General features: G+C 46.7%; 1 protein-coding gene across 6 annotated transcripts in view; it reads left to right on the top strand.

Annotated features, from left to right (window-relative positions):
• The first annotated feature begins 1,911 nt into the window (after positions 1 to 1,911).
• Positions 1,912 to 25,890, top strand: part of LOC135182250 (protein disulfide-isomerase TMX3-like) — a 59,812-nt gene continuing 35,833 nt past the window's right edge. For 2 of the 6 annotated variants that reach the window (XR_010305124.1, XM_064156103.1), the window contains exons 1-10: positions 1,912 to 2,407; positions 5,731 to 5,778; positions 7,177 to 7,264; positions 8,636 to 8,758; positions 9,123 to 9,219; positions 10,184 to 10,275; positions 14,748 to 14,846; positions 20,487 to 21,917; positions 23,038 to 23,189; positions 23,347 to 23,759. Coding sequence is in view for 2 of the 6 variants with exons in the window: in XM_064156104.1 (XP_064012174.1) it covers positions 14,838 to 14,846; positions 20,531 to 20,597; positions 21,819 to 21,917; positions 24,714 to 24,895 (357 nt within the window). In the remaining 4 variants the exon portion in view is untranslated. Of the gene's footprint in view, positions 2,408 to 5,730; positions 5,779 to 7,176; positions 7,265 to 8,635; positions 8,759 to 9,122; positions 9,220 to 10,183; positions 10,276 to 14,747; positions 14,847 to 20,486; positions 21,918 to 23,037; positions 23,194 to 23,346; positions 23,760 to 24,713; positions 24,955 to 25,890 lie in introns of those variants that run through there. The other 4 variants (XR_010305125.1, XR_010305123.1, XM_064156105.1 and 1 more) reach the window with 4 other exon arrangements.

Below are 25,890 nucleotides of genomic sequence, written 5' to 3'. Positions count from 1 at the left end.
GTCTCTCGCAGCAGAGGAGTTTGGGCAGGGGAGCTGCTCGGCAGCGGCGCCGCATCTGAGACGCGTTTTAGCGCAGCTGCCGTAAGTAGCCTTTGCGGCGCTGTCTGCACGTGTGCGGGGGTCTGGAGGCATCTGTAGGTACCCTTAGGGGCCTGGAGGGCTCTCTGGAAGTCTGTGGAGCTCTCTGGGTGTCTGTGGAGGTGGTTAGGGGTCGGTAGAGGTGTGTGTGGTGCTGTAGGTGTCTCAAAAGGCTGTGAAGGTCTTGAGGTGCCTTGCAAAGGTCTCGAGGTGTCTGTAGGGGTCTGCAGGGTTCTCTGGCAGTCTGTAGAGGTCTGTGGGGGTCTCTAGGGGCCTCTTAAAGACATGCAGGGGTCTGCAGGGCTCTATGGAAAGGTCGGGAGGGGTCCCTAGAGGTCTCTAGGAGGCTGGAGGGGTGTGCAGGTGTCTGTAGCATTCAGCAGGTGTGTGGAGGTTTCTGTTCTGGGCCCGCAGGTGTCTGCAGGCATCTTGTAAAGGTCTGCAGGGGTCTGTGGAGCTCTGTCAGGCATCTGTTAAGTGTCTGCAGGAATCCATTGAAGGTGTGGAGGGGGCTGCAGGGCTCTGCAGAGGAGGCTGTGGCTGTGTGTAGAGGTCTTAGGGGTGTGAAGAGTTTGCAGGGGTCTGTAAGGGTCTGCAGAGCCCTTGGAAAGGTCTGAAGTTGTCTGTAGGAGTCTGGAGATGTCTCTAGGGCACTGCAGGGCTCTGCAGGGGTCTGCTGCTGCGGGAGGAGTGGGCTGGCGGAGCCACGCCCCCTCCCTGGCCTTTCTTGCCCGGCTCTGGTTGCTGCCTATTTGCATAGCCACACCCCCTGTCCCCTTGCTGTCTAGTCCCCGCCCCTTTCTTTCTGAGCCACGCCCCCTTCCCTGTTCTGTGTCTGGTCCCCGCCCCTTTTCCTTAGCCACGCCCCCTCAGTGCAATGCCTATTCCCCGCCGCCTCCATAGCCACGCCCTCTCCCCATGCTGTGTCTAGTCCCCGCCCCCTCCATAGCCACGCCCTCTCCCCATGCTGTGTCTAGTCCCCGCCCCTCCATAGCCACGTCCTCTCCCCCATGCTGTGGCTGGCCCCGACCCTCAAACCCACCCAGGGACCCCCAGACTCACCCAGGGACCCCCAGACCCGCCCACTGGCCTCCCAGAGACCCCCACTCACCTCCTTGTATGCCCCCACTAATCCCCCAGCCCCTCCCCGTCCCCGCCCAGCGCCCCCCAGTGCCCACTCAGGCCCTCAGCTTGTCCCCGCAGCACTGCAGCCTGGCCTGGGGGCGCTGCTGAGGCCTCCCCCAGGGCCGGGCTGGGGGCTGCAGGCCTGGGCCCAGCGCCCTCAGTGCCACCTGTGCCAGGCCAGCAGGCAGCGGCAGCAGCACCTCCCTGGCAGGGCAGGTCAAGGAGCCTCGGGGGAGGGACCCCAGCACCCCCCAGCGTCCCCCCAGTCCCCTCCCACTGCTCCCAGTCCCCCCCAGGCACCCCTGGGACTCTCTACGGCACCCACAGACCCTTCCCCTCCCCCCCAGCCACCTCTGACTCCCGTCAAAACCTCACCCGGGGACCCCCATGACACCCCCAGACCCTTCCTCTGCTCCACTGCCCCCTCCCCCCAGCCACCTCGGACCCTTCCCAAGGCGCCCCCAAATCCCCCCAACCCCGGGGCCGCCTACAACACCCTCAGACCCTCCCCCTACCCCCTTCAGCCACTTCGGACCCCCCCCAAATCCCCCTGCGACCCCCCCCAAGCGCCCCTGGCAACCACTGACTCATCCCCAGACCCTCCCCCCACTGCTCGCCCTCCCCCAGCCACCTCATCCCCCCCCCCCGGGACTCCTCAAACCCCCCTGGGGCCCCCCCGAAGCCCCTCTGGGACTCTCCAAAATCCCCAGCCCCTTCCCCCGCTCCCCCCGAGCCCTCTCGGACCCCTCCCGGGACCCCCCAACTCCGCCTAAGACCCCCCCGGGGCTGGGTACAGCCGCAGCAGCTCGCTCCGCGCCGCCATCTTGCCTCCGTGCCGTCACTTCCGGCTGGCAGGCGACGCTCTGGGCTCTCCTCTCGCTGGTCAAAGCCGCTCTAGGCCTCCGAGGTCCTCCAGGCGCCACTGCGAGCGGCTCCGGGCCAAAGCAATGACTGTGCTCAGCTGCAGGGATGGATTTGCCTGCACTCAAGCTGCTGCTGCCAGAGCCCCTCCGTGTCAATCTGTGCTGCCGTTGGGTTCTGCAGCTCTCTCCAGCAAGCATGGCATGAGCTGAAGGAGCAGCAGGAGCAGCATGGCCGTTCCCCAGGCAGCAGGAGGGTTCAGCCCAGCACCAGCTCATGCGGGAGGAGCAGATGCTGAGGAACATCCCCCACGAGACGCAGGTGGCCAAAGAGGCTGGGTCAGGTAAGGCTTTGTGTGGAGTTTGTGCTCCTTCTGGCAGTCAGGTGCACCGGTTCTGAGGAGTAGAAGCATGGAGTGGTTGCTGTTGGAGAAGAGCTTCCAAATCATCCAGGGCAGCCCTTAAGGCAGCACTGCCAGGTCACCCCTAAAGCATGTCCCTGAGCAGCACAGCTGTAGGACTTTTCCTCCCTCCAGGTAGCTGCAGCCAGCAGTGAGGTCACTGATCAGACTCTGTGCTCAGAGCAGAGCTGCTGCAGCCCTCTCAGCATCTTGGTAGCCTCCTCTGCACTGGCTCCAACACTTCATGTCCTTCTTGTGCTGGGGGCTCCAGAACTGCCCCCAGGACTGCAGATGGGGTGTGAGGAGAGCAGAGGCAAGGGGCAGAATCCCCTCCCTTGCTTTACTGGCCCCACTGCTCTTGCTGCAACCCAGCACACAGTTGCTGTCTGGGCTGCATATGCACACTGCCAGCTCGTGTTGAGAGCTTTTCACCAACCCAGACTCTTAGGTCCTTTTCCTCAGGGCTGCTCTCAGCCATTCACCACCCAGCCTGGATTTGTGCTTGGGATTGCACTGATGCAGGTGCAGGACCTTACACTTGGCCTTGTTGAATTTCATGAGGTTGGCCTGGGCCTGTTGGCTTGAGTTTTGATTGGAAAAGCTTTAGTAGTTTCATCTTGATGGCTCATCAGCATGTTATTGCACTCTAAAGTAAACAAATCTAGGTAAAGGAGTTAGATTTCAGGATATTTTGCCATATCAGTAGTTTATGTTGATCACTTGATCTCAGCCTCCTTGCCAGCTCTACTTGGTTACTTTTTACTTAGAGATATATTAAGTACATTGTTTTATTCTGGTAAACTACTCTCACTTCCAGTATGAGCTATCAAGATGAATGTTGCACTGTGTTGGATTCTTAATGGTAAGTAATTAGAGGAGCACTCCTGTCTCTGCAGATCTGAATAGGAGGAAAGTCCTTGGTAGAGTGGAAATCTTCTGTGAGGGGAATAATAAGCATTGTCAAAGACTGTGTTGAATGGTAAAGCAGTAGCAGAGCAGCTCCTCTAAGACTCATCAAGTTAGATTGGTGAATCCCATTCAATGTTTTACCTAAGCTAATGCATGGTGTGCTCTGTTTGGTAAGGTGTTCCTTTGAAAACAAATCACTAGATACAGTAAGTGCAGCTTCTTGTTTGCCTCAGCTTTCTGTTGGTGTATGTGAAGGCAAGATTATGTCCCAGTTTGCCAAGTTTGATGTTAGCTTGTGAGAGGTTTTGTGTCTTTCCAATCCCCTTCCAGGCTGTCAGACCCTTACATCACAAATCTTTCTCAGATACTGTTCCAGCAGAGAGCTAGCACAAATTGTACATCTGGTCTTTTTTAACAGCTTGCCTTAAAAAGTCCAATGTGCTGGCCAAAAATAGTGGATTTGAAAACAAATGTTTAAACAGGTTTGGAGTGCAATACAGTCCCTAGAGCCCAGAGCTGTTACTGTTGTGGAGGGGTATTTCAGCATACTGAAGAAAAGAGGTTTTGTGATTTAGAGCAAGTGAAACCTGCAAAGATATCCCAATCTTTGTGACTGAGAACTGAAATAATAACTTTACTCACACTTTTTAACTGGCATTTGGTACAGGCTCAGATGAATGAGTTTTCTTCAAAACAAAGACTGCTCTGGGGAGGCTTTTTTTATGGGGGGGGGTGTGCACCCCTTTCCTCTAGAGCAAAGCTCTTTTCTCTTGAGTCTCAATGAAATATTGAAATGCTGTTTCTTACTCTAGAATCAGTAAATTGTGTGTGTGGTGGGTGTTCTGCTTTGCCACTTCATGCAAAAAATGTATTGTTTTGCCTGCTAGAGGTGGTGTTTTGGAAGCTGAGACGTTGAGGATCTATAAGCTGACAAGATTTCTGCTTGGCAAGAGCAGCTGTTCCTGGGTGGAAGGCAGCTGTTCTCTTTCTGGCTACAGAGAGCAGGCTGTGGCTTCTGTTCTTTGATCCTGTGAGCATTGGGACACAAATCATGAGAAACAGGGCACAAGAAGCATGTTAGGAACTGAGTTAGGTGCCTAATGTGCACTTGAGTACCTGGTGTCAGCCACTTGTATTGCTTTGAGCTGAGAAGAAGCGTTGTCTTCAGGTGAAAGCAGGCATAATTTGTGAAGAGATGAAGCAGTTTAAGTGCCATTACTTAGCAGTCTGGATGTGTTTTCTTCCAGTGGCTTGCCAGTTATTTTTATCTACCTGGTCAACTTGGTGCTTCAGAAAACAAAGTGAGTAGCCTGTGGTGGTGTTTAACAACTGGCAGAGACAGAGCTGTAGGGGTAGCTGCAGCTTTGCTTGCTATTGAGTGTGGTTCCAGAGTTATGCAGTATTTATGTTTTACAGTTGGCTGCACCAGATGCTCACAGAAAATTCCCTCTGGAGCAGCCCTTGGCTCAGACATAAGTAGCTGCCTGTCCCGTGATGCTATGAACTGTTCCCCAGTGCTGAATGGAAAGCAGAGAGCCTAGCACTAGGCATGGTGAAGGGAGAGATCCTGTTTATCTTCTCGGGGGCTGTCTGCTGGCACCCATTTTCTTTTGGCATTTAAAGTTAAGAGTGAAAATGTCACATTTGCAAGGTTAGACTTGCATTTCCTATCTGCATTTCATAATAGATGCAGTGTGGAGGGACTGAATTGGCTTGTACTTGCCTGAAAAAACAGGGCTTGCTTGTGACTTTTCAAGGTGAGTTTTATAGGAGAGCTGAAGAGGTATCCTTCAGTGACATTTTTCTGAAGTATGGACATGCTTTTATTTTTAAAGGCCTCCACAGCTGGCTGTTTTGGGGTTTTTTGGCCCTTGTTAACAGCAGTTTCTTAAAATAATACATCTCCAGTAATGGCTGTTCTTCCTATTCCCTGACTCTGGAGGAAACAGTGGGAAAAGACTTTGTGTGTCTGAGAGACTGCAGGTTTTCTTGATGGCTGAGATGGATTATAAACTTTTAAAAGGAGATTCTAAGGGGTACCTGAGGAAACCTGCATTTAACTTTTTGTTTTGGCAGCTCATGGCTAAAATATCACTGCTGATCCAAATTTGTAACCCTATGGCTTTGTTGGACTAACAGTTTGCACTGGTATGGTGGAGGAATGTTGTCACTGGTATATTCTTCAAACTCTTTTATGCTACCTGTTCAAATTCTGCCACTGTGGGGATGATCTAAGCAGGCTGCAAGAGAGGTTTTGTTGGATGACAGTAGTAGTTGCTAGTTCTGGGATTGTTACCTTCTCACTAATACATGCAGTGTAATGTTTTGCCCTCTCTGGTGTTTGTCTTGTTTTTAAGGATGTTCAAGATCCATCAGTGACAGTGAGCTTTCCACTGGATGAAGAGGCAAGTGTTTCTCTTGTTGCTGGGACCACGACTCCTTGGACCTTGCCCAGTAATCTGTCCCTTGTGTTAATGCAGAGTTGCAATATGTAGAATGGAGAGGCAAGTGTTAACTGAAGGGGACATGTAATGAACATTTTCTTCTTTGAACCCTGTGAATATGTACTTCTGTTTTTCTTGATAGGCTGTTTTCAGCTGGATGCATAGCAGTTTGCTGGCATTGAATTAGTATTTTGAAGGATGATGATTTCCAGTTGCTGAGCTCTTCTTTTACATGCATTGTGAGGACTGTTCCCTAAAAGTAGCACACCTTTGACCTGTCGTCTGTAAGTCACACTGGATTTGGGAGCTGAGGAAGTGTGATTAGGTGTTGCCAGCTTTTTTAATTCCCTCCTTTCCTGGGGCTCAGGCTCCTAAGCAGATATGACAGCTAAGTTGGAGTAACTGAACTGTACTCTTAGCTCATAACAGACTCAGGATGTCATATGCTAGTCTCAGCCTGACTCACCTTTCAGCTGCTCACATTTTCTGACTTTTCAGTGTACATTCAGTAGGGGGAAACACCCCCAAAAACCTGACAAAACAAAAACAAAAGAGGGAGAAGATAGTCAAGGTAATGATGGCATTTCCAGTTCCAGCATGACCACATGAATGGAATGTGTGCCTAAGGTGATGCTGAATAAATCAAGTTGCAGATGCCTTTACAGTGGACTCCATGTGTTTGGGTTTTCTTTATTTGAGGAGAGGGCTAAACATGTTTTGGGTATCCCAGGTTTTAACATAAATGTAGTCATCTCAAAAAGCTTATTGTGTACTTGCAGAAATAGCCTACATCTGTCTGAGAGGCTGAGTTGTCGGGTCTGAGCGTCTGGCCTGCTGTCCACTGGTGGGATAGTCACCCTAATGAAGCTGGTAGAGTGGTAGTCAGAATGAACTTTGCCATTGGGTGTCTCTTAAAATGAAATCTAGGCATCAAATTGATTGGAAGTCTCAAAGGCAGCATAAAGTAGAATGGTTACCCCTAATGTCAGCTTAACAGCATGGATTTTAGGGAGCAATTTTCCTTCTTCCAGTTGCTTCCCTCTGTTTTAGTTACTGCTTTTCTTTGTCATGATGGTAATAGATGAGGTGGAGTATTTCTGCCTCAAACTGGAAACCACAGTGAAAATCAGTCAACTGGATTTCACCCTGTGCTTTCTGTCTAAACTTTTGAACGGTGTTCACTATGTGGCTGTGTGAGGAAGAAGGAGCTGGGACCTAACTGTGGATCAGCAGGATTATTCTGAGCAGTTTTAGATCTAATATGATACCATCTTGTCTAAATGCAAAGGATTTGTAATGATAATAATGAGGGTATTCAGCTGAGATTTGTGTAACTGTTTGTTTTCTTTTCTGTTCTAGAGAGTGCCACAGGACAGATTTCCATTTGGATGGAATCCAGGCTGGTAGCACTGCACAAACCTGAAAGTGAATAGGAAATACTTGACAGGCAAGTACAGAAATGATTACACACTTGTTAAGCTTCAGTACTTTTATAGGTCAGAAGTTAGATGTTTTAAGAAGTTGTGTTTTGCCATAACCCAAAGATTAATTTCCCTGCCTGAGTGTATAGCTTGCAAAAATCTGTGGAAGACATTGACATTTCCTAGAGCAACTAGGGCTAAGGGGAATGGAACAAAGCTAGAAATGGGTAGATTCAGGCTGAATAGAATGATAGAATCAGTCAGAGTTGGAAGGGACCCCAAGGATCATCTAGTTCCAACCCCTTCTGCCATGGGCAGGAATGTCCTACCCTAGAACAGGCTGGCCAGAGCCCCATCCAGCCTGGCCTTAAACACCTCCAGGGATGGGGCCTCAACCACCTCCCTGGGCAACCCGTTCCAGGCTCTCACCACTCTCCTGCTGAGCAACTTCTTCCTCACTTCCAGCCTGAACCTGCCCATCTCCAGCTTTGCTCCGTTCTCCCTAGTCCTGTCACTCTGCGATAGCTTAACAAGTCCCTGCCCAGCTTTTTTGTTAGGAAGGAGTTCTTCCCCATAAGGGTGATGAGTCTGTGGGCTGGATTGCTGAGGGAGGTGCTCAAAGCCCTGTCCCAAGAGGTGTTTGAGGCCAGGCTGGATGAGGCTTTAGGTAGCCTGATCTAGTGTGAGGTGTCCCTGCCCATGGCAGGGGGGTTGGAACTAGCTGATCCTTGTGGTGTGTTCCGACTCTAACTCATTCTGTGCTTCTGCTAGAGGAAATAAGAAACTGAAGGCTAGCCAGGAAAATAAGCTGTGATGTTGTCCACGTGTGGTTCTTGACCAGTAGCATTGCCAGTGGGCCAACAAAGATTGAGCAATGCAGACTGAAAGGCTTTGGATCATTAAAACACTAAGACAATGGGGTTTATTATGTGGAGTTCCAGGAGTAGTAGACTGATTACAACCATTTGCTTTCTGAAAAAGACTCTGCATGCTTCTGTGCTAAACAGACAGAAGTCTTGGCTGGTCCAAGAAGATGACACAGTGGTGGTCAGTTTCTTTACTATGCAGTAGCATCTTGAAGCCGTTGGCTCTGTGTGTGCATGTGTGCAGGTAAAACGTGTGTTTACTTGTCCGTGCATATATACATGCCCAGAGGCACATAGCCCTTCTGTCAGGTGAGAGATTCTGGAGAAATGATCTTTGCTCTGATGCCTAAAATGACAGTCCTGTAGAATCCATCTTTTCCTGGGCGTGTTTGGGTTTGCCAAAGGCTGAGTGTTCTGCCATTCTTGTCCAGCCATCACTTTTTGTATTGAATGTTTCATTTCTTCTTCCGTGGGGGGGATATTTTAACCAATATTTTGTATTTCTTTACCCTGTCACTTGATCTTTTGTAGGATGATGACAGAGTCTGCATGGACTTGAATAGAATTCAGAAGGGTGCTGTGGCTGTTTGTGCCGTCGATGCATCTGGCTGCTTCACAGCAGAGGTGGCTGACTTGGCTGGACAGTATGTGAAGGTTAGTGGTCTTGGAGAAAGTAAAACACTGCTTTTATTCAGGGCAACATTTTCAATGGCATAAGTCTTCTTTCCCCTAATAGCTTGGTCTTCAAGGTGTCTTTGAGCTCTGGAAGAAGCCTAATGTATTTTAACCTTTGCAGCAGGGTTTCAGTGGGTTTATTACAGTATCTGAAAAAGAGAGGCTTTGACATGGGATTAGTACTGTGTATCTGGTAGTGAAAGGGAAGAGCAGCATCTCCATTCTGTATCTACTGCAGAATGAGTTTCCCTTTGCTTGTTCCTTATGGAAATGTAATGCATGAAGCCTCCAGGCAAGTATGCAGAGGCCTCTCTTCACCTCTGGATGACTTCTGCTTTTCCAGATGTGGTCATCAAGCTTGTGCCAGCCAGGTAGTGTAACACGACTTGTCAGAGGAGAGAAGTCCACTCATTTTCCCTACTTGTGGGATGTGTTGCAATGTGAAGTATACTTGCCAATAGAGGCAGGAGAATCCCTGTAAAAGAAACCAACAGGAACTCCAGACTACTGCAGACACGGGCAGAAAGGAGTTCCTGTTTGGCGCTGTGTGCAAAGACAACAAATAGTTGTTTGGTTGGTTTCCTGCTGCTGCAGTTTGACAGCAGAGCATGTTCCTGTAAACACAATTTGCTTGAATAAGGCTTTAAAATCTTGTGTTGCATTTCAACTCAAAGAGCTGTCATTGCTAAGGCAAATAAGAGAGCACTGGAGGCTACGTGTTTAGCTTTTGCTCGTGGGAATCTGAACTTAAGACTCTTGGAAAATATTCTAATGCTGAATTCTTCCAACAGTCATTTGTGGTTTTCTTTTTATCCCTCAATGTCACGTTGACACTCGTTCAATAGATGGCCTTTGATTTAACATTCAGCTTTGGATTGAACATTCAGCTTTTGATTTAACATTCCCTTCCAGTTTAGAATCTCACTGCTGGTCAGTTAGTGAAGTGTTGTCAAATAGGCTTCCACTTCAGTAGCTGTATTCACAGCAGAGGAACGTGCTGTAGTGAGACCTAAGTATTAGGCTAAGAAGCACCATGTGACTTGCTGCCACAGAATCAGAAGACTCAATCAAAGTTTGAAGTTCTCATTTAATAATAAATTGTGTCTTGTGTTAGTGCTACAGAAAGTCTGTGTTTGGTACACAGCTGTGTGTGAGCTGGGGGCAAGGAAGGACTGTTGATGAATGCCAAGGTTTGAGAGCAAGTAGCTTTATTAGTGAAGTGTTAGAGTGCCTCTGCAGTAAGTGCATCCATTGTATAGTAGTTTTTTGGATTGTTTGATGTGTAAATACTGGTTTATGATAGAGGTTGTCTTGATTTGAGTATTGGAGATGATTCCTGTACTTCTTTACTAAAATAATGGAATTTGTATTTTGAGGAAAAAAATGTTTGTTCTGTCTTTTTAGGATGCAGATAAGAACATCACTAAAGTACTGAAAGAGAAAGGCAGCCTGGTTCACAGCAGTAGTTTTAAGCACAGCTCTCCTTTCTGCTGGAGGTAAGGAGACATGCTCTAAGACTGAAGATTCTGAGTAGTTCTTCAGATTTGTTTCTTCTGCCATAGATCTGGTTCATATAAATGTAATGCTGATTTTTTTCTCTGTGATGGTTACAGATGTATTTCTGTAGTTTGAATTTCTTGTCCTTTAGGGTTACATATATTATTTACTGTCTACCACTTGAAGATGGCTGTACTAAGTCTAAAAAAAAGAGCAGCCTATTTTCTGTGCAGATAAGTACTGAGTGTTAGAAAAGGGTATTTGGATAGCCTTTGAATGAGACAAGTATGGAACAGAATGTGTTGCAATGTTTGTATTCAAATTTGCCATGTTTTGGATAAAGTAGGTAAGTTATAGCTGTTATCATAGCTATCTCTTTTTAACCTTGTCAGGTCAGTTCTTTCTTTGGAGTCTGGTAGAGCCCAGTAGCTTCTCATGTCTGCATTGTTGATTAGAAGCAGTTAGCATTTACCTGCTGCAGTGGGTAGTACGTGTAAGCCCTGAATGTTCTTCTGCACAGTCATTACTGAGTGGAGCTTGCAAACAACAGTGATGTCTCTGACCAGAAATAGCAGTTGGCATGTTTACTGTATCTGTGGGAGCTTCTTAGAAATACTTGGCTTTGTCAACTAGAAATGCAGAATGAGCCCTGGAAAAGCAGATAGGTGATTGGGCACAGTGGCTTGCCAGGAATCTTCCAATCTTCTTTGTCAGACTGGGAATTCTACAGAGGCTGAAGAGCTCCTCCATGTACAAGTCTCCATGGGCCTTTGGATATGACAAACACAGGCTAGACACATTTGATCTAGACATGAAGCTTCTTTTCATTAGTGTCCTCTCTGGTTTTAAACATGTACAACTGGTATTGCAAAGATGAGTTGAAAAAAGATCAAGTTTGAAAAAGAAAGCTGAGTTATTTTTCAGTAGGGATATTGTATTAAACTGTTACAAGTAAAGACACTTGAAAAGAAAGTCTTCTGTAGTCTCTGAAATGACTTGAACTTTCTGAGCCCTGATGCTTATAACATCTGTACTGAAGTAACTGTGATAAAAGCTTTGCTCTCCTGTGGCTTTAATGCTACCAAATGAAGTGTTTTAGCAGTGTACATGTACCTGTAGTCTATAGCAAGAATAACCTTCACTTGCTCCTGAACAGCGTGATTGGTTTGTTTCCCAACAGCTACCTGCAGAAAGAATGGGAATTGCTTTTCAAGTTATGTCCTTGGTGATCTGGGACAGGGTTTGAAAAGTGGCAGTCCAGAACCAAGCAACACTTTGGCGTTTTTCTTAGGTAGCAGTGCAGATGTACAGCCATGGTGTTCTGAGACACACCAGTCGTGGAGAAATGCTGATTCTGTGGAACATACTTAATCCTGCCACTCTGTTGACATTTTTGTTGATTGATGCTAAGTTGCAGGCAGCACCTAGCAGCAAATTATCTGGTGGGAAGAGCAGAATAATGGGTTCTACTTGACAAGCTCATTTCACTGCCACCACAAATCAAATCATAATTGGAATATGCTAAAAGTAGAAGAGTAGTTCTTAACTTTGAACATAGTCACAAGTTATTTTGATGAATGTAAGGAAACTTTGAAATCAGGCTCTTCCACTTAATGCACTGTTGTTCATGCTTTTGCCTGAAACCAGGCAGTCGTTGAATCCTCAGCATGTGGAGACATTTTCCCTTTTCTTATCTCTTATCTAACCAGAGTTCTCTGCTTTTCCTTGTTGTGCTTATGTAGTAGTTTTCTGTTAGTAAAACTTGAAAACTGGAGAGAAGCAGCCAGTAACAAGTTGGTAAGTACATAGTAGACAGTTTTCAGGGAGAGTTCCCCTTCATTGAAGTTGCTGAATAGGGAGATGATTGGTCAGAATAATCTCCATATGCACTGGCACATAGAGAGCTTTGTCATGTTCAGGCCAGTGAAAGCAAAGCCAAGAAGCATCTTGTGTAGCTTGTGACCAGTTCTTTATAAAATGCTTTCTAAGTTACCTGCCAATGGGAAGGGAATGAGGTCACAGTGACTTGCATTGAACAGCCATGCAGACCAAAGCAGCTATTGGGAGTCTGTAGTGCCTGCAGAGAATGGTCTCACAGTCTTTACCTTTTCAAGCTTGAAGATTGCATTTCAGAGAATGCTGATTTTGTGGCACTGCTAGGCAGCAGGCAGAGCTCAGGTGTTTTTATTCCTCTGATGTATTTCTAAAGGACATATTTATAGTAAGGAGGAAACATTCAGTTGACACAGGCAGGAATATTTAGGTAGGATTTTTTTAAGCTTCAGCCTGATCTAAAATCTGTGTGGGTGACTTCTCCCATATCTATGTACTGATGGAAAACACTATCTTGTAATGGGTATTTCTCAGCAAAGAATTGAGTCTGGTTTCCTCAGTCTTCTCACCACTCAAGTGAAGCAGAAATAGGTCAGATCTCACTGCTTGGGCAGGCTTTCAGTCTGTTATTCTCTTTCTGTCTCTTGTTGAGGAACTGTTTCACGGTAGAGCTAGAAAAGAAGAAGACATTCAGGACAACTGTGCCATTTCCCCTTTCTTACCACCTTCATGTAGGTGGCAGTAGTGCTCTGTGGGTGCTTTGGAACGGTTATCAATCATGACAAACATACTGTGTTAGGTCAGAAGGCTGGGAAATCACTGCAGCTTCATCTGCTTGTCGTTTGTGTAGGTTCTTTATCTGAAGCTACTTTTGCACTGAACCTTGTCTTCAGTCAGCCCCATATGTCAGCTGCTAGAGGCTGGGCACTGGTTTACTGTTCCAGCATTTTTTGCAGTCTGTTAAGACTATGTGAGACACTGTTTTGTTCTTGCTTCCAATAACTCAAGATCTTCTATTTAATGCAATTCATCATTCTTCAGCATGTGAAACGATGCTCAGTGAAACTGAAACATTTCTTCAGTACCTTATAGCTGGCAGAATATTTTCTTCTTCACTGTCATCTTGCCACTGGATGACAAATGAGCTGAGCCCTTTTGTAGCATTACAAGTTCATTTGCGATGCAGAATGTCCCAACTTAGTGGACTTGGACTAAGTAGCTAGGCCTCTGCTCCATTATTATCCTGTGGAACATTTCCTGTAAGGCTATAGATACTTTGGCTATTAAAAGATACAGGTAGATATGTATAGCTTATAGCCACGAGGAAACATCTTCTGACATGTAGCATTAGGAGATGCAAGCTGTTGTTCATTATTGGGTTTTATGGGAGGTGAGTTCAGTTTTTAAGGCATGAGCAACCTTTGTCATGGATTTTCTCTTCTTTGGTCAGGCAGATGTACCCTTAGGAAGTGCTTCCACCAGCAATTTTAATGTACATTATAACCTCCAGTAGTTTGTGCACTTGAAATGAGTCCATTTCAAGTGAGAGCAAGTAAAATGAGTTAACCTTATAGGATGGATTGTTCACAGTAATAACTATGTGTAGGAAAGAATAGTTTCAGAGGATCTTTGCTTGTCAGTATTCCTTACTTCAACATTCAGTGAAACAAAACTCACATGGGATGGGAGCAGTTGCAGAACTTAGGTTTGCTTGGAATTGGTAGCAGTAAGTGTACAGACTAATAAATTCTCCAAGTTACCTAGGAAAATTCTGATCTCCACACATTCTGTAATGCAACTGATTAAGGTCTCAGTAGTTTGTTCAAGTAATACACATTCTTCCAAAGTATCTAGTGATGAAATGATGGGTAAAAGTCATTGCTGGAAAGTTGAGACCTTTTGAAACCTTCACATCCAGCCCATTATTCCAACCTGAAAAGAGACTGAGCCCTAGGGGGTGGAACCTATCCCATGTGAGTTTTGTTTCACTGAGTGTCCAAGTAAGGAATAGATTAAGATGTGTCAATAAACTTGCTTGATCAGCTTATCTGGATCTCCTCTTTTCCTTCTCTGCCTGGAATAGGACATTTTTTCAAGTAGTAGCCCTGGGCAGTATTACTTTTCTGTGATCTGTCACTATTGTTCTGAATGGAAATAGTAAAACCAAACCATACCATAATGGTTTTTTGTCTGGTTTCTCATATTGATAGAGACCTTTAAAAAGAGAACAGAATGAACTTACAGAGAAGGCTTAAATGTGACTCCTTTTAATGGTTACTGAAGTTCACATCATTGTACTATGTAGGAACATAAATTTCCAATTGAAGTACCATTTGAATGTTCTCATGCTTGTCCTTGCTGTACAAATTCCTCAAATTGCTGGGTTTGAAGGCTTTAATAAAAGTAGTTTTAGGGTTTGGTTTCAAAACAGTAGCTCACCTAAGTCTAACTGTTGGTGTAATGTATAAAAAAAACAACCTTTGTGACTGTGATAATAATTCAGGAACAATAAGTTCAGTCTGTAGAAAGGAAGCTGTGTGCAAAAAGTACATTTTAAAGAGTACTATAGAAATAAGGTAGCACTGAAAATGTTTGTTTTGTTTCTTTTGCTCCCCTCCCCATCATCTTCCCTCTGCAGGTCTGATACTCTGCTGATAGACAAAGCTGTGCCAAGCTGGTTTGTAAGAGTGGAACACATGGTGGAGAAACTGCTGGAATGTAATGCCCAATGCTACTGGTAATGTCTCCTGCATCTGTTTTGGTTTTTGTGTGTCTAGGTTTGGGTGTTCAGGTGTGTGTGTGTGCTGGAAGTCTTACAGAGCTCTGTTTCACTGGTGGTGTGATCACTTCATATTTCTGTTGCATGTTCTGGAGCTGCTGTACTGGAATGAGGCTGGTAACCAGTGTTAAATGGTGTTTTATCTCAGGTTTCACAAATGCACTGGTTGGGCAACAGGACAGTTTCCCTCACATAACAGATACAACCTGCTTCAGTGCCTCTCAGCCTGCTGCTTGAACAGATTTGTACACAATTCCCTTCTTCGTGTCAAAGAAGGCGTTCCTTGCTGATGTGAAATCCTACTGAGAAATAGGTTTTAGAGTGTGAGTAAGGGTGACTGTGAATATGCACTAATAATTTACAATGAAATACATTGCAGGATCCTTAAAAACACCCTCTAATCGTGTTAGGCAACCCTGAACAATTCAGCACAGGAGAAACTGCAAAGGAAAGTCAGTCTGTGGAAGTGCACAGACAAAGCCTCTTTACAAGGGTCCACTGGAGAGAAGAATTTAGACAGTTGTAGGCACATGTTGTTTCAAATTGCAACTCACTTTAAGCTGTTTCTTCTCATGTCCTTATTACAGAAAAGGTTGATTATTTTGTCATAGGTGCATTTGAAGAATGAAACCCAAAGCTCTCACCATGCCATACTGTTCTGTGCAAACCCCCTAACCTAGCTGCCCTAGCTTGTGTCGTAGTTGTGAGAATTGAGTTGGACAAGTTGCAGGAAATGTTATGCTGGTGGCAGAAATGAAGAAGTATTGGTGTGAAGTTGATTTAGAAAGCAACAGACACAGTAAGAGGGAACTCTTGGTGATGGTAGCTGTTTTAAGCGTTAGCCACAGGTTGATGATTTGTCAGGGACAGAAGGGACCATACCTTCTCCACATCCATAACTTTTAATTTTTCTTCTCTCATAATTAACTTCTGCCTGGGAAGTTGAGTCTAGGCAGGAAAAACGTGGAGGTTACAGCCTTGTTTGGGTGTACTGTGTGCCACTTGAGTTGTTGTCCAGTCTTTCCTTATGTGGACTGCAGCAGAGCTGGGATTCCACCACGATGTGCCTCTGCTTAGCAACTGAAACGATGTTAGAGTGACTCAACTTTCAGTGGACAATGACAGCTTATGATGTGTTTTGTCATGGGCTGCAGTTAGCAGTTAAATTCTTCATGAGCAGCTTTTGCATAACTGCTTCCATGGTAGAGGCACAGCAAATACTGGAGTGTCTGGGCAGAGCTGGTGATCCGTGCTGCAGACTGCCCGACAATGCTGCAGCGTTGGCTTGCCAACCAGCACATGCCCAGTCTGGGTGTGGGAGAAGATTGCATAGATTAGTAAGTGTTGCTTTCTGTTTGCCATAACAGAGCATACTGTGATCCTTCTTTTGGGGAAAAATAAGCTGGAGAGGGGGTGAGAGTGTTTGTTCCTAGCTTTAATTAGCTTTCTCAAGATGCTTTTACTGTTGTGATGACTGACAGTAGACCTGCATACTTAATTTTCACCTGTAATGATCCTCTTCAGGAAGTGCTTGAATGGTAGAGTTTTGCTTTCAGAAGCAAAGCTTCAAGAAGAAACTTTTTGGTGACCTCCACTCATCCAGGAGGTAGTAATAAGAATTAGTAAGCAGTTTTATGAGTAATGTTTTAGACCTGGAAGAGGGGAGATTTAGAGTGGATATTAGGAAGAAATGCTTTACAGCGAGGGTGGTGAGACAGTGGAACAGGTTGCCCAGGGAGATTGTGGCTTCCCCCTCCCTGGAGATGTTAAAGGTCAGATTGGATGAGGCCTTGAGCAGCTTGGTCTAGTGGAAGGTGTCCCTGCCATGGCAGAGGGGGTTGGGACTAGGTGATCTTCAAGGTCTGTTTCAACCTAAAGTGCTCTATGAATTGATGAAGGTTGGATGGGAAGACCAAGTGACTGTATTAACTGGCAACGTTTAACATGCTCAGAATAAAAGTCACAGTTTGTTCTCTAGGCAGTTCTTGAGTCACACCATAATTCCATAATTGAGTAGAACACTGATTCCTCAGCATTCCTCTCAAAGCAGTAAGGGCTTGGAGATTTCAAGAGGAAATTTGTGGGGAGTATAGCTTCAAGTTGAGCTGTATTATCACTGAATGGTTGCTAAAAGAACAGAAACACATTTCCAGTATGGGATCTCATGACCACTAGTTGGAATACACAGTGGCTTTTGTTAGCTAAAGATGTTTTTTACAATCTAGCTTTTAAAATTAAGAGGCATTACCTTAAAGTTTACTTCACTAATGCCAGTTCTATTTGGGGTGTAACTTCTTCAGTTGGTATTGAGAATGCTGGCCTTATTCAGTAGCCATTCCTCTGAATGTGTCACAGGAATAATACCTAGCTTTAAAAACATTCTTTTTGGACTCTCTGGGGCTTCAGCATGCCCTGGAAATGAAGAAATTGGGGAGAAAAGCTTTTCAGGCTGTACTAACCTTTGTGAAATGAGTTTGACTGCAGTGCTGTTTTTTAGTTCCTTGTAATGACTGATAGGTGTTTTGTCCCTTAAGAATAGCTGCCCTCTTTCTGTAGACAGCCTTTGTGATGAAATAGATTAAACAGAGTTGGACAAACTTGGCAACTTGATTGCATTTCTAATGATTATTTTAATGAGCTAGCCTACCAGTGAAGCCATAGTTATTCACAATTTATTAAAGCCAACAACTGCATCTTCATTTTCTGGAATGAACTCATTGTAGCTCTCAAGAATGATTTCCATGTGCAATGTGCCAGCAGTTTGTAAAACCAGAAACCAGTAAAACCCTCTTACCTTTCTCCTTGCCTTGTTCTGCTCAGAGTGGAAAGTAACTTGTGCTGGATGTTGCTGGAAGTGCAAAACTGGACCAGCATTCCAGTACTTAAGAAACTACGTTTCAGTCTTCAATTCAAGATCCCTTAGTGACTGTTTTCTTTGCTGACTTTGATAGGGCTGCTCTTGGAGGTTTCTTCCAACCTGGTGGGTTCTATGGTCCTATGATTCTGTGATTGGATTGGGCTGATCTTGGAGGTCTCTTCCAACCTGGTTGATTCTATGCTTCTATGCTTCAACCATTCCCAGTTCATTCAGAGACCTCTCTTGCCGTTAAGATGCCTCAGTGCCACAACTGGAGTGAGACTTCAATGTTTCTGAGCCTTAATTCAGTGCTCTCTCACCTGCTGCCACTCATGACCTGAAGTGTCCCTTAGAATTGCTAGGACATCCAAACCAGAATTGAATGAAAATAGTTTGTTAACCTTACTCCCAGTGCACCTCAATCTTTTGTCAGGCTTGGATATGACCTTTTACACTGTTTCCCCTTTATTATAACCAAGTGCATGCAGAGAAGTTCCTGCTCAAAGTCACCTCTGCAGCCCTGCAGCAAAGAAATGGGAATGAAAAAAAAACCCTGGCAATTTATCTCCTCGAGCCTGCTGGCCTCAGCACTTTGCTTCCTTCAGATAAAGGCCAGCAGGATCCTGTTAGCTTCTCATCAGAACTCTCCAGCTTCCTCAGCTAGCATCACTTAGGTGCTGGAGATGGTTGTGAGAGATGTGGGGCTGTTATCAGAGAAGCACAGAATCAAGCAGGTTGGCAGAGAGCTCCAAGCTCATCTAGCCCAGCCTAGCACCCAGCCCTCCACCACCTCCCTGGGCAGCCCATTCCAATGCTGATCACTCTCTCTGCCAACAACTTCCTCCTAATATCCAGCCCAAACCTGTCCTGGCACAGCTTGAGGCTGTGTCCCCTTCTTCTGGTGCTGGCTGCCTGGCAGCAGAGCCCAACCCCACCTGGCTACAGCCTCCCTTTGGGTAGTTGTGTGTAGAATCAAAGAGGTTGGAATCATAGAATCAACCAGGTTGGAATCATAGAATCACAGAATTAACCAGGTTGGAATAACAGAATCACAGAATCAACCAGGTTGGAATAACAGAATCACAGAATCAAGCAGGTTGGAATCATAGAATCAAGCAGGTTGGAATCATAGAATCAAGCAGGTTGGAATCATAGAATCAAGCAGGTTGGAATCATAGAATCAAGCAGGTTGGAATCATAGAATCACAGAATTAACCAGGTGAGGATCATGGAATCAACCAATCCAACCTGCTTGATTCTGTGATTCTATGGTTTCTCCCTTCCCTTCTTTGTACCAAGGAACTGATCTCAGTGTGGAGCTGCAATAAATGTTGCTCAAGTGAGATGTGACTCTTCTGAGCACAGCCAGTTTGTCATTTCCCCCCCAAGCAAACAAGCTGCTTGCTCTGCAACTCCAGCTTGCTGCTTAGCATCGCTTAGAGTAGCTTCCTGAAAGAAAGCCCTCAGCTACCTGGAGTAAACCTGGAGAGGGAAACCACTGCTGCTGCTGCCTGTGGGCTAAGAAAGCTGTTCCAAGGAGAAGTTTGACTCTGCTGGCAGGGGGTGGATAAGCTAATTCAGCTTTTCTTCCCTTTGCACTGATCAAGGCAAGTTCTGCACACAGCCTTGCTGCTGTTGTCTGCAGCTAACTTCTTACCTTTGTTTGAAGTGGGTATATAAAGGATGAGTGCACAGCAGGGGATCAGCTTTGTCAGGCAGTGAGTGCACAGAGTGCTCATGTATCTCATTAGGAGTTGTATGTTTATTACAATAAGCATGCATAACTTAGAATCCAACAGGCTGGAGGAGACTTCCAGGCTCAGCCAGCCCAGCCTAGCGCCCAGCCCTGGCCAATCACCCAGCCCATGGCACTAAGTGCCCCAGCCAGGCTTGGCTTCAACACCTCCAGGCACGGCCACTCCATGGAACGTGCAGCTGGTGCTTCCAGAGCCACTCCATGTAAATCTGTGCTGCTGTTGAATTCTGCAGGTCTCTCCATGTATTGTTGTCTCCAAGTGGGACAGATAAAAGTCTCCTCCATGCCTGACAATGCATGACTTTGAGAACTAGCATCAGTTATTTTTTAGGCACCTGCATTTTCCCATCTCAATTTGCTCCATCACAAGTAGTGCACTGTTGGATTTCCAGAAGCCTTGTATCAATTTGAGTATTGCCTTTTGCACTTGAGCCCCAGCTGAGCAAAAGTACTGTTCAGTGGTGCAGTGGAAGGAGGCTGGACCCCTTTAAGAGTCTTTGATCACAGTCATGTAAGCAGCAAGCTGGTTTTCATGCCAACTAGAGCTTCCCACTAACCACCTCTAGAATGCTAGAATCAGTCAGGGTTGGAAGGGACCACAGGGATCATCTAGTTCCAACCCCTCTGCGATGGGCAGAGACACCCTGCCCTAGAGCAGGCTGTCCAGAGCCTCATCCAGCCTGGCCTTAAACACCTCCAGGGATGAGGCCTCAACCACCTCCCTGGGCAACCCATTCCAGGCTCTCACCACTCTCCTGCTGAGCAACTTCTTCCTCACGTCCAGTCTGAATCTTCCCCGCTTCCAGCTTTGCTCCATTCCCCCTAGTCCTGTCCCTACCTGGTAGCCTGAAAAGTCTCTGCCCAGCTCTTTTGCAGGCCCCCTTCAGCTACTGGAAGGTCACAATAAGAATAACAGAAAATAACCAGGAGAACTGTACTGGAATGAATGACATTTCCACATGGGAATATTGCTGGTGTCTTTCAGAGTCTTTTCATCTTCCCTGGACTAACTGAAAACCCCTCTTTCAGTATGTGACCTTGCCTGAGTTGCCTGCTGTTGTGGTCTTCAAAGATGGAGCTTCCTTTGTTTCTGATGGTAAGTAAAAGTGGATATTGGCCATATCATGGAATCAGCCAGGCTGGAAGAGACCTCCAAGATCACCCAGTCCAACCTAGCACCCAGCCCTAACCAATCAACTGGACCCTGGCACTAAGTGCCTAACAACCAGCCTGTACCTCTCTTGGCACAACTTGAGACTGTGTCCCCTTGTTCTGTTGCTGGTTGCCTGGCAGCAGAGCCCAACCCTAGCTGGCTACTGCACTGCTCCTGTGCACTGCGGCCCTCCTCTGGACCTGCTCCAGCAGGTCCTTGTCTCTTCTGTTGGAGGTTCTGTAGCTGTGTGCAGTACTCCAGGTAGGTCTCACCAGAGCAGGGCAGACTCATAGACTCAGAGTCAAGCAGGTTGGAAGAGAGCTCCAAGCTCATCCAGTCCAATCTAGCCCCCAGCCCTGTCCACTCAACTAGACCATGGCACTAAGTGCCTCACCCAGGCTGTTCCTGAGCGCTTCCAGACACGGTGACTCTGTGGTGCCACAGCAAAATACTCCAGGTGGGCCCTCAAGGGTATTCTTTGAGCTGTCATGGAAGGGCTGTGCTTGCCTTCCTCTTCGCTCTATTGCCTTGCAACCAGTCACCCACCAAAGAAAAGTTCACTCAGTGACCTCCTTGATCTGCATTTGATTTAGTTTTACTTTTGAAGTGGCCTGGAGAAGGAAATTTTGTCAAAGAGAAACAATTTTAAACTGCTTTTTTGTGGTGTGACCTGTCTGCTTTTGCCACCCCTGTCAAAACACACAAGCCTTGTTTCAATCCAGGCTCCTAATTCACTTTGCACAAATCTTACTCTCTTAAAATGTATTAGAAGGGTTTTTGTAAACCAGTCAGTGCAGAGGCCCTGCAAGAGACTGGATATTGTTTTATGTGCAGCTTACCATTGGGCAGGAAAGTGCTGTCAGTCACAGCTCCCTTCCCATGTCACATTCCCTGCTGGGAGAGGATTGTTTGTCCTTGGTTTGGGTGAAACTAATCAGCCAATCAGCACTGCATGCTGTGCTCTAATACACTTTTTGTTCAACAGCTGCAAATTGCTTTAGCAGCTTAGGAGTGACATTTCTGGAAAGGTGAGAGACCTTGTCTGGAAACAGTAGAGGGTTAAAAATAGGCTTCTCTAGGCTGAAATAAATGTTATTGCCCACCTCACAGCAGCAACAGAAGAACACATTCTGCTTGCTTGCTTGCTTTCTCTTTTGTTGTCAGAGTGTGAAGATGGTGATTTGTCATCCTGGATAAACAGAGCAAGATTTCAAGGGTATCTTCATGTGGATGGCTTTACACTTCATGAACTTGGAGACAGAGGTGAGCTGCTGCTGCCACTAAAGTCTTTGCCATCTCTTCTACGGAACAGGAGTAACAACTGAGGAGCACTAAGAAGTAACTTTTCAAGCCCCTGAAATTATTTACAGTTAAGATGGACAGTGCCAGTCTGTGTTTGGTGTTGGTGAGACCTGCTCTACTGACAGAAGCCTCATCCAAAGCCTGCACCAGTCCTTTCCTCAACAGAAAAAATGAGTATGTCTAACCCTGTAGTAGTCACACACAAAAAAATGAGTAGGCCTTTTAATTTGAGAGCAGTTTAGGATTTGCATAAACTACCTATCAACTCTTGCAGTGCCTACAGGGAACTGAGAAGTCTTAAGTCTGGATGGGTTTATGTCTTGTATCTGATGGGTTCAGGTAACTTTGAAGTAGATCTGCTCTGTAGTTTTTATCATGGAATCACAGACTGGTTTAGGTTGGAAGGGACCTCAAAGCTCATCCAGTTCCAAGCCCCAGCCATAGGCAGGGACACCTCCCACTAGGACAGGCTGCTCAAGGCCTCGTCCAACCTGGCCTTGAACACCTCCATGGATGGAGCATCCACAAGCTCCCTGGGCAACCTGCACCAGTGTTTGACCCCCCTCGCTGGAAAGAACCCTTTCCTAACATCTAGTTTGAATCTCCCCTCTGCCAGTTTAAACCCATTCTCCCTTACCCTGTCATTACAAGACCCTGTCAATAGTCCTTCCCCAGTCTTCCTGTAGGTCCCCTTCAGATACTGGAAGGCCACACCAAGGTTTCCTTCTCCAGGCTGCAGAGCTCCTGCTCTCTCAGCCTGTCCTCAGAGCAGAGCTGCTGCAGCCCTCTCAGCATCTTGGTGGCCTCCTCTGCACTGGCTCCAACACTTCCATGTCCTTCTTGTGCTGGGGGCTCCAGAACTGCCCCCAGGACTGCAGGTGGGGTGTGAGGAGAGCAGAGGCAAGGGGCAGAATCCCCTCCCTTGCCCTGCTGCCCACACTGCGCTTGCTGGAGCCCAGCACAGGGCTGCTGTCTGGGCTGCACTCACACTGCAGGCTCATCTTCTAAGTCGGAATACTTTCCAGCTGGGAATGCATGTTTCCTTTTTAAATGGTTTCAAGTATTTTATTCCTTATTTTAGGAAAACTTGTGGCTATTGCAGTCATTGATGATAAAAACTCTTCAGTGGAACATACCAGGAACAGAACTGAGTGTTGGTGACAGTGTGGGAGAAGTTTGCTGATATGATGTAGAGAACTTGGGGAAGTTTGTTAGATCTGAAGAGATGCCAGGGTGAGTGAGTGAACTTGTGGATGTTCCCTGGCTTATGACTTGTGGATGTTCCCTGGCTTATGACTTGTGGATGTTCCCTGGCTTATGACTTGTGGGTGTTCCCTGGCTCATGACTTGTGGGTGTTCCCTGGCTTATGACTTGTGGATGTTCCAACAGGTGAAAACAAGAGAGCAGCAAGGCAGGAAGCACAAAAGCAAACCTCTCTCATGAAGGAAACAGCACAACTGCAAGCACAGCTTTAAGCACAGCATACCAAGGAGGAACAGAAATCCCAAGCAGAGCAAAGGGGAGGAGTGGCTTAGAGAAAAGCAAAAGCACCCCACAAAGGACACAGCCAAAACACCACCCCACAAAGGACACAGCCAACCTACCCCCGCAAAGGGGATCAGCCAAAGGCTTCTGCCTCTCCTGGGGCAGCTTAAAAAGGGGAGGTCAATTGAAGTCTCCTCCCACCCCAGCTGTGGCCACTTTGCCCTCCCTGCTCAGTGCCCTTTAGAAGCAGAGCAGGAGGAGCCCAGCCCCAAGCTGGGCCCATTGTGGGCCAAGGGATCCTCCGCCTGGCATCCCAGGTGAGTGCGCACGGGTGAGCACCGGGTGCGTGGTGGAGGGTTTCAAAGGCTGGGGGGCCTGGCTGGCCCCCTGGCTAGCTAGGGCCACCTTAGGGCTGGGCTACTGACCCACTGCAACATCCACCTTAGCTCACGGGTGCTAAGTCTGTGTTGCTACTGAGGCTGAGGTTTCTCTAGGAGGTTGGATCCTCGAAGGTTTTGCTCTGGGTTCTGCGATGGAGGCAAAGATGGAGCAGGAGCACTAACTGGAGCTGGTAACGGACCAGCAGCAGCAGCTGGTAATGGAACTGGTAATGGAGCAGGAGCTGGTAACGTAGAGTGGAGAGGAGGAGGAGGAAAGCAGCAGAGACTGCCCGGGGGAAGGCAGAGAGTGGGGGCAGGACGGCAGGGGCTGCCCGGGGAAAGGTGGAGGGCAGCAGCAGGAGGGCAGGGAGGAGGTACAGAGCTTTCAGATGCTGAGCTTCAACAGAAAGACCTGATGGAAAAGAAAAGAGACTAACTTGTTTAGCAAAAGTACTCTCTGGAATTTCCCAAATCGCTTATTTATTGAAGGGAGTCATTTGTTGGTCATTGTCATCACGAGAGGTCCCTTCCAACCTAAACCATTCAATGAAGTCTTTTATCAGCTCCTAGGATTAGTGACAGTGGGGAATGTTTGCTTGCTATGAGCTGAGGGAGCTGTTTCCTAAATGGAATGTTCATTAGTTCTTTAGCACCTGAAAATGTTGGCAGGCTACTTGATAAACCTCCTGGAACGCAGGGCCCTGTTGAATTGTTTTCCCAGTGCCTGAACAACTTACAGTGCTGTAATGGCTTAGCCTCCTGTTTCCCTCCAACACAGAAGTGAGGCAAAAGTAACACAGCCAAGGAAAAACCCTCTGGGTTGAGATCAAGAGGTAAATACAAAATGAGATCCTGCAGTGCACAATTACCTTAGCCTGTTTCTGTTTGCAGAAAGCAGGAGTCAGCCACCTGCCACCCATCCCCTCCTGACCCCAACCCCAGAAACCCAAAGCAGCACTTGGCACAGGAGGTCTCTCGTGTTGCAGTCTCAACTTCAAGCCCTGGAATACTTTGCTTCAGCCAGCAGCATGGGGTTGGATACCAACAGCAGAGTCGACTTAACCTGTGACTAAGTGAACTTTAAGTGTTCTGACTCCACAGTGGAACCTGATAAAGAAAGATGTGAATGGAAGCAGGCTCTGACTGCTCTGTGTAACTGATGAGAAGCTTTCTGAAGGAGGTGAATTTGTTTACAGCCTTCTCAGCTGGTTACAGATCTTCAAGGTAGCTGCTGGTGCAGTGTCTGTTGGAGACTGTTAGCCACTCTGAAGGAGGGAGTTAGTGGAGCATCATAGGAACATGTAGAGAGATTGGTCAGGAAAAGGCATTTGTGTTACCCTTTTGAGTCATTTGAGTCACTTTTATTGTAATCCCATGGCTGAGAGCAGGACTCCTTTGTGTCCAGGGTTAAAATCTTCAAGGAGAAACAGTGCCAAGGCTCTGAATTGATTGGGACTTGGTGCTGCTAGTTACAATGTAGGACAGTTAAGGCAGTCCTGTGTTTTGTGATTTGCCTTTTTTCCTACCGTTCTAGTTTTGGCTCGGGCTAGTGTGAAGTGTCTCTGGAACGAGGTCCTTGTGGTCCCTTCTGACCCTGACTGATTCTGTGATTCCAGCAAGCAGCTTTTGACTTAAAAACCCCTGAGGTCACTGCAGCACCTCTCTATGGAATAAAAGAAAGGGATTTTGCTGCACTGCTGAGAACTGTTTCCAGCTCTGAGCCTTTGTTGTTGTGGTTGTTTTTGGTTCGTGTTTATAAACAGCAGTAGCTAAGCAATCCTCTCTGAGCTATGGACCAGAATCTGCTGCATCCTGTGCAAGAAGCAGATCCCAGTGTGATCTGGTGCAGCTGTAGCACTTCCTAACTGCTAGGTTTGGGAGGAGGGCATGTGTCTCAGTCGTTTCTGAGCTGTGATAGCAATCAGGTGTCTGCTTAAGTCTTGACCCTCTGCCACGTGCTGCCACGTTCACCAGATCTTTCTCCCGGCTTCAGGGAGAGAAGGAGTGTCCAGCTCCCAGAGTGGGTGTCAGAAGCGATGTGAAGTGAAAGGGGTTTGCTGAGGTCATG

This window comes from Pogoniulus pusillus, chromosome 16 (assembly GCF_015220805.1).
Source record: "Pogoniulus pusillus isolate bPogPus1 chromosome 16, bPogPus1.pri, whole genome shotgun sequence".
NCBI classification, from domain to species: Eukaryota; Metazoa; Chordata; class Aves; order Piciformes; family Lybiidae; genus Pogoniulus; species Pogoniulus pusillus.
This window is presented reverse-complemented; position numbering and strand designations above follow the sequence as displayed.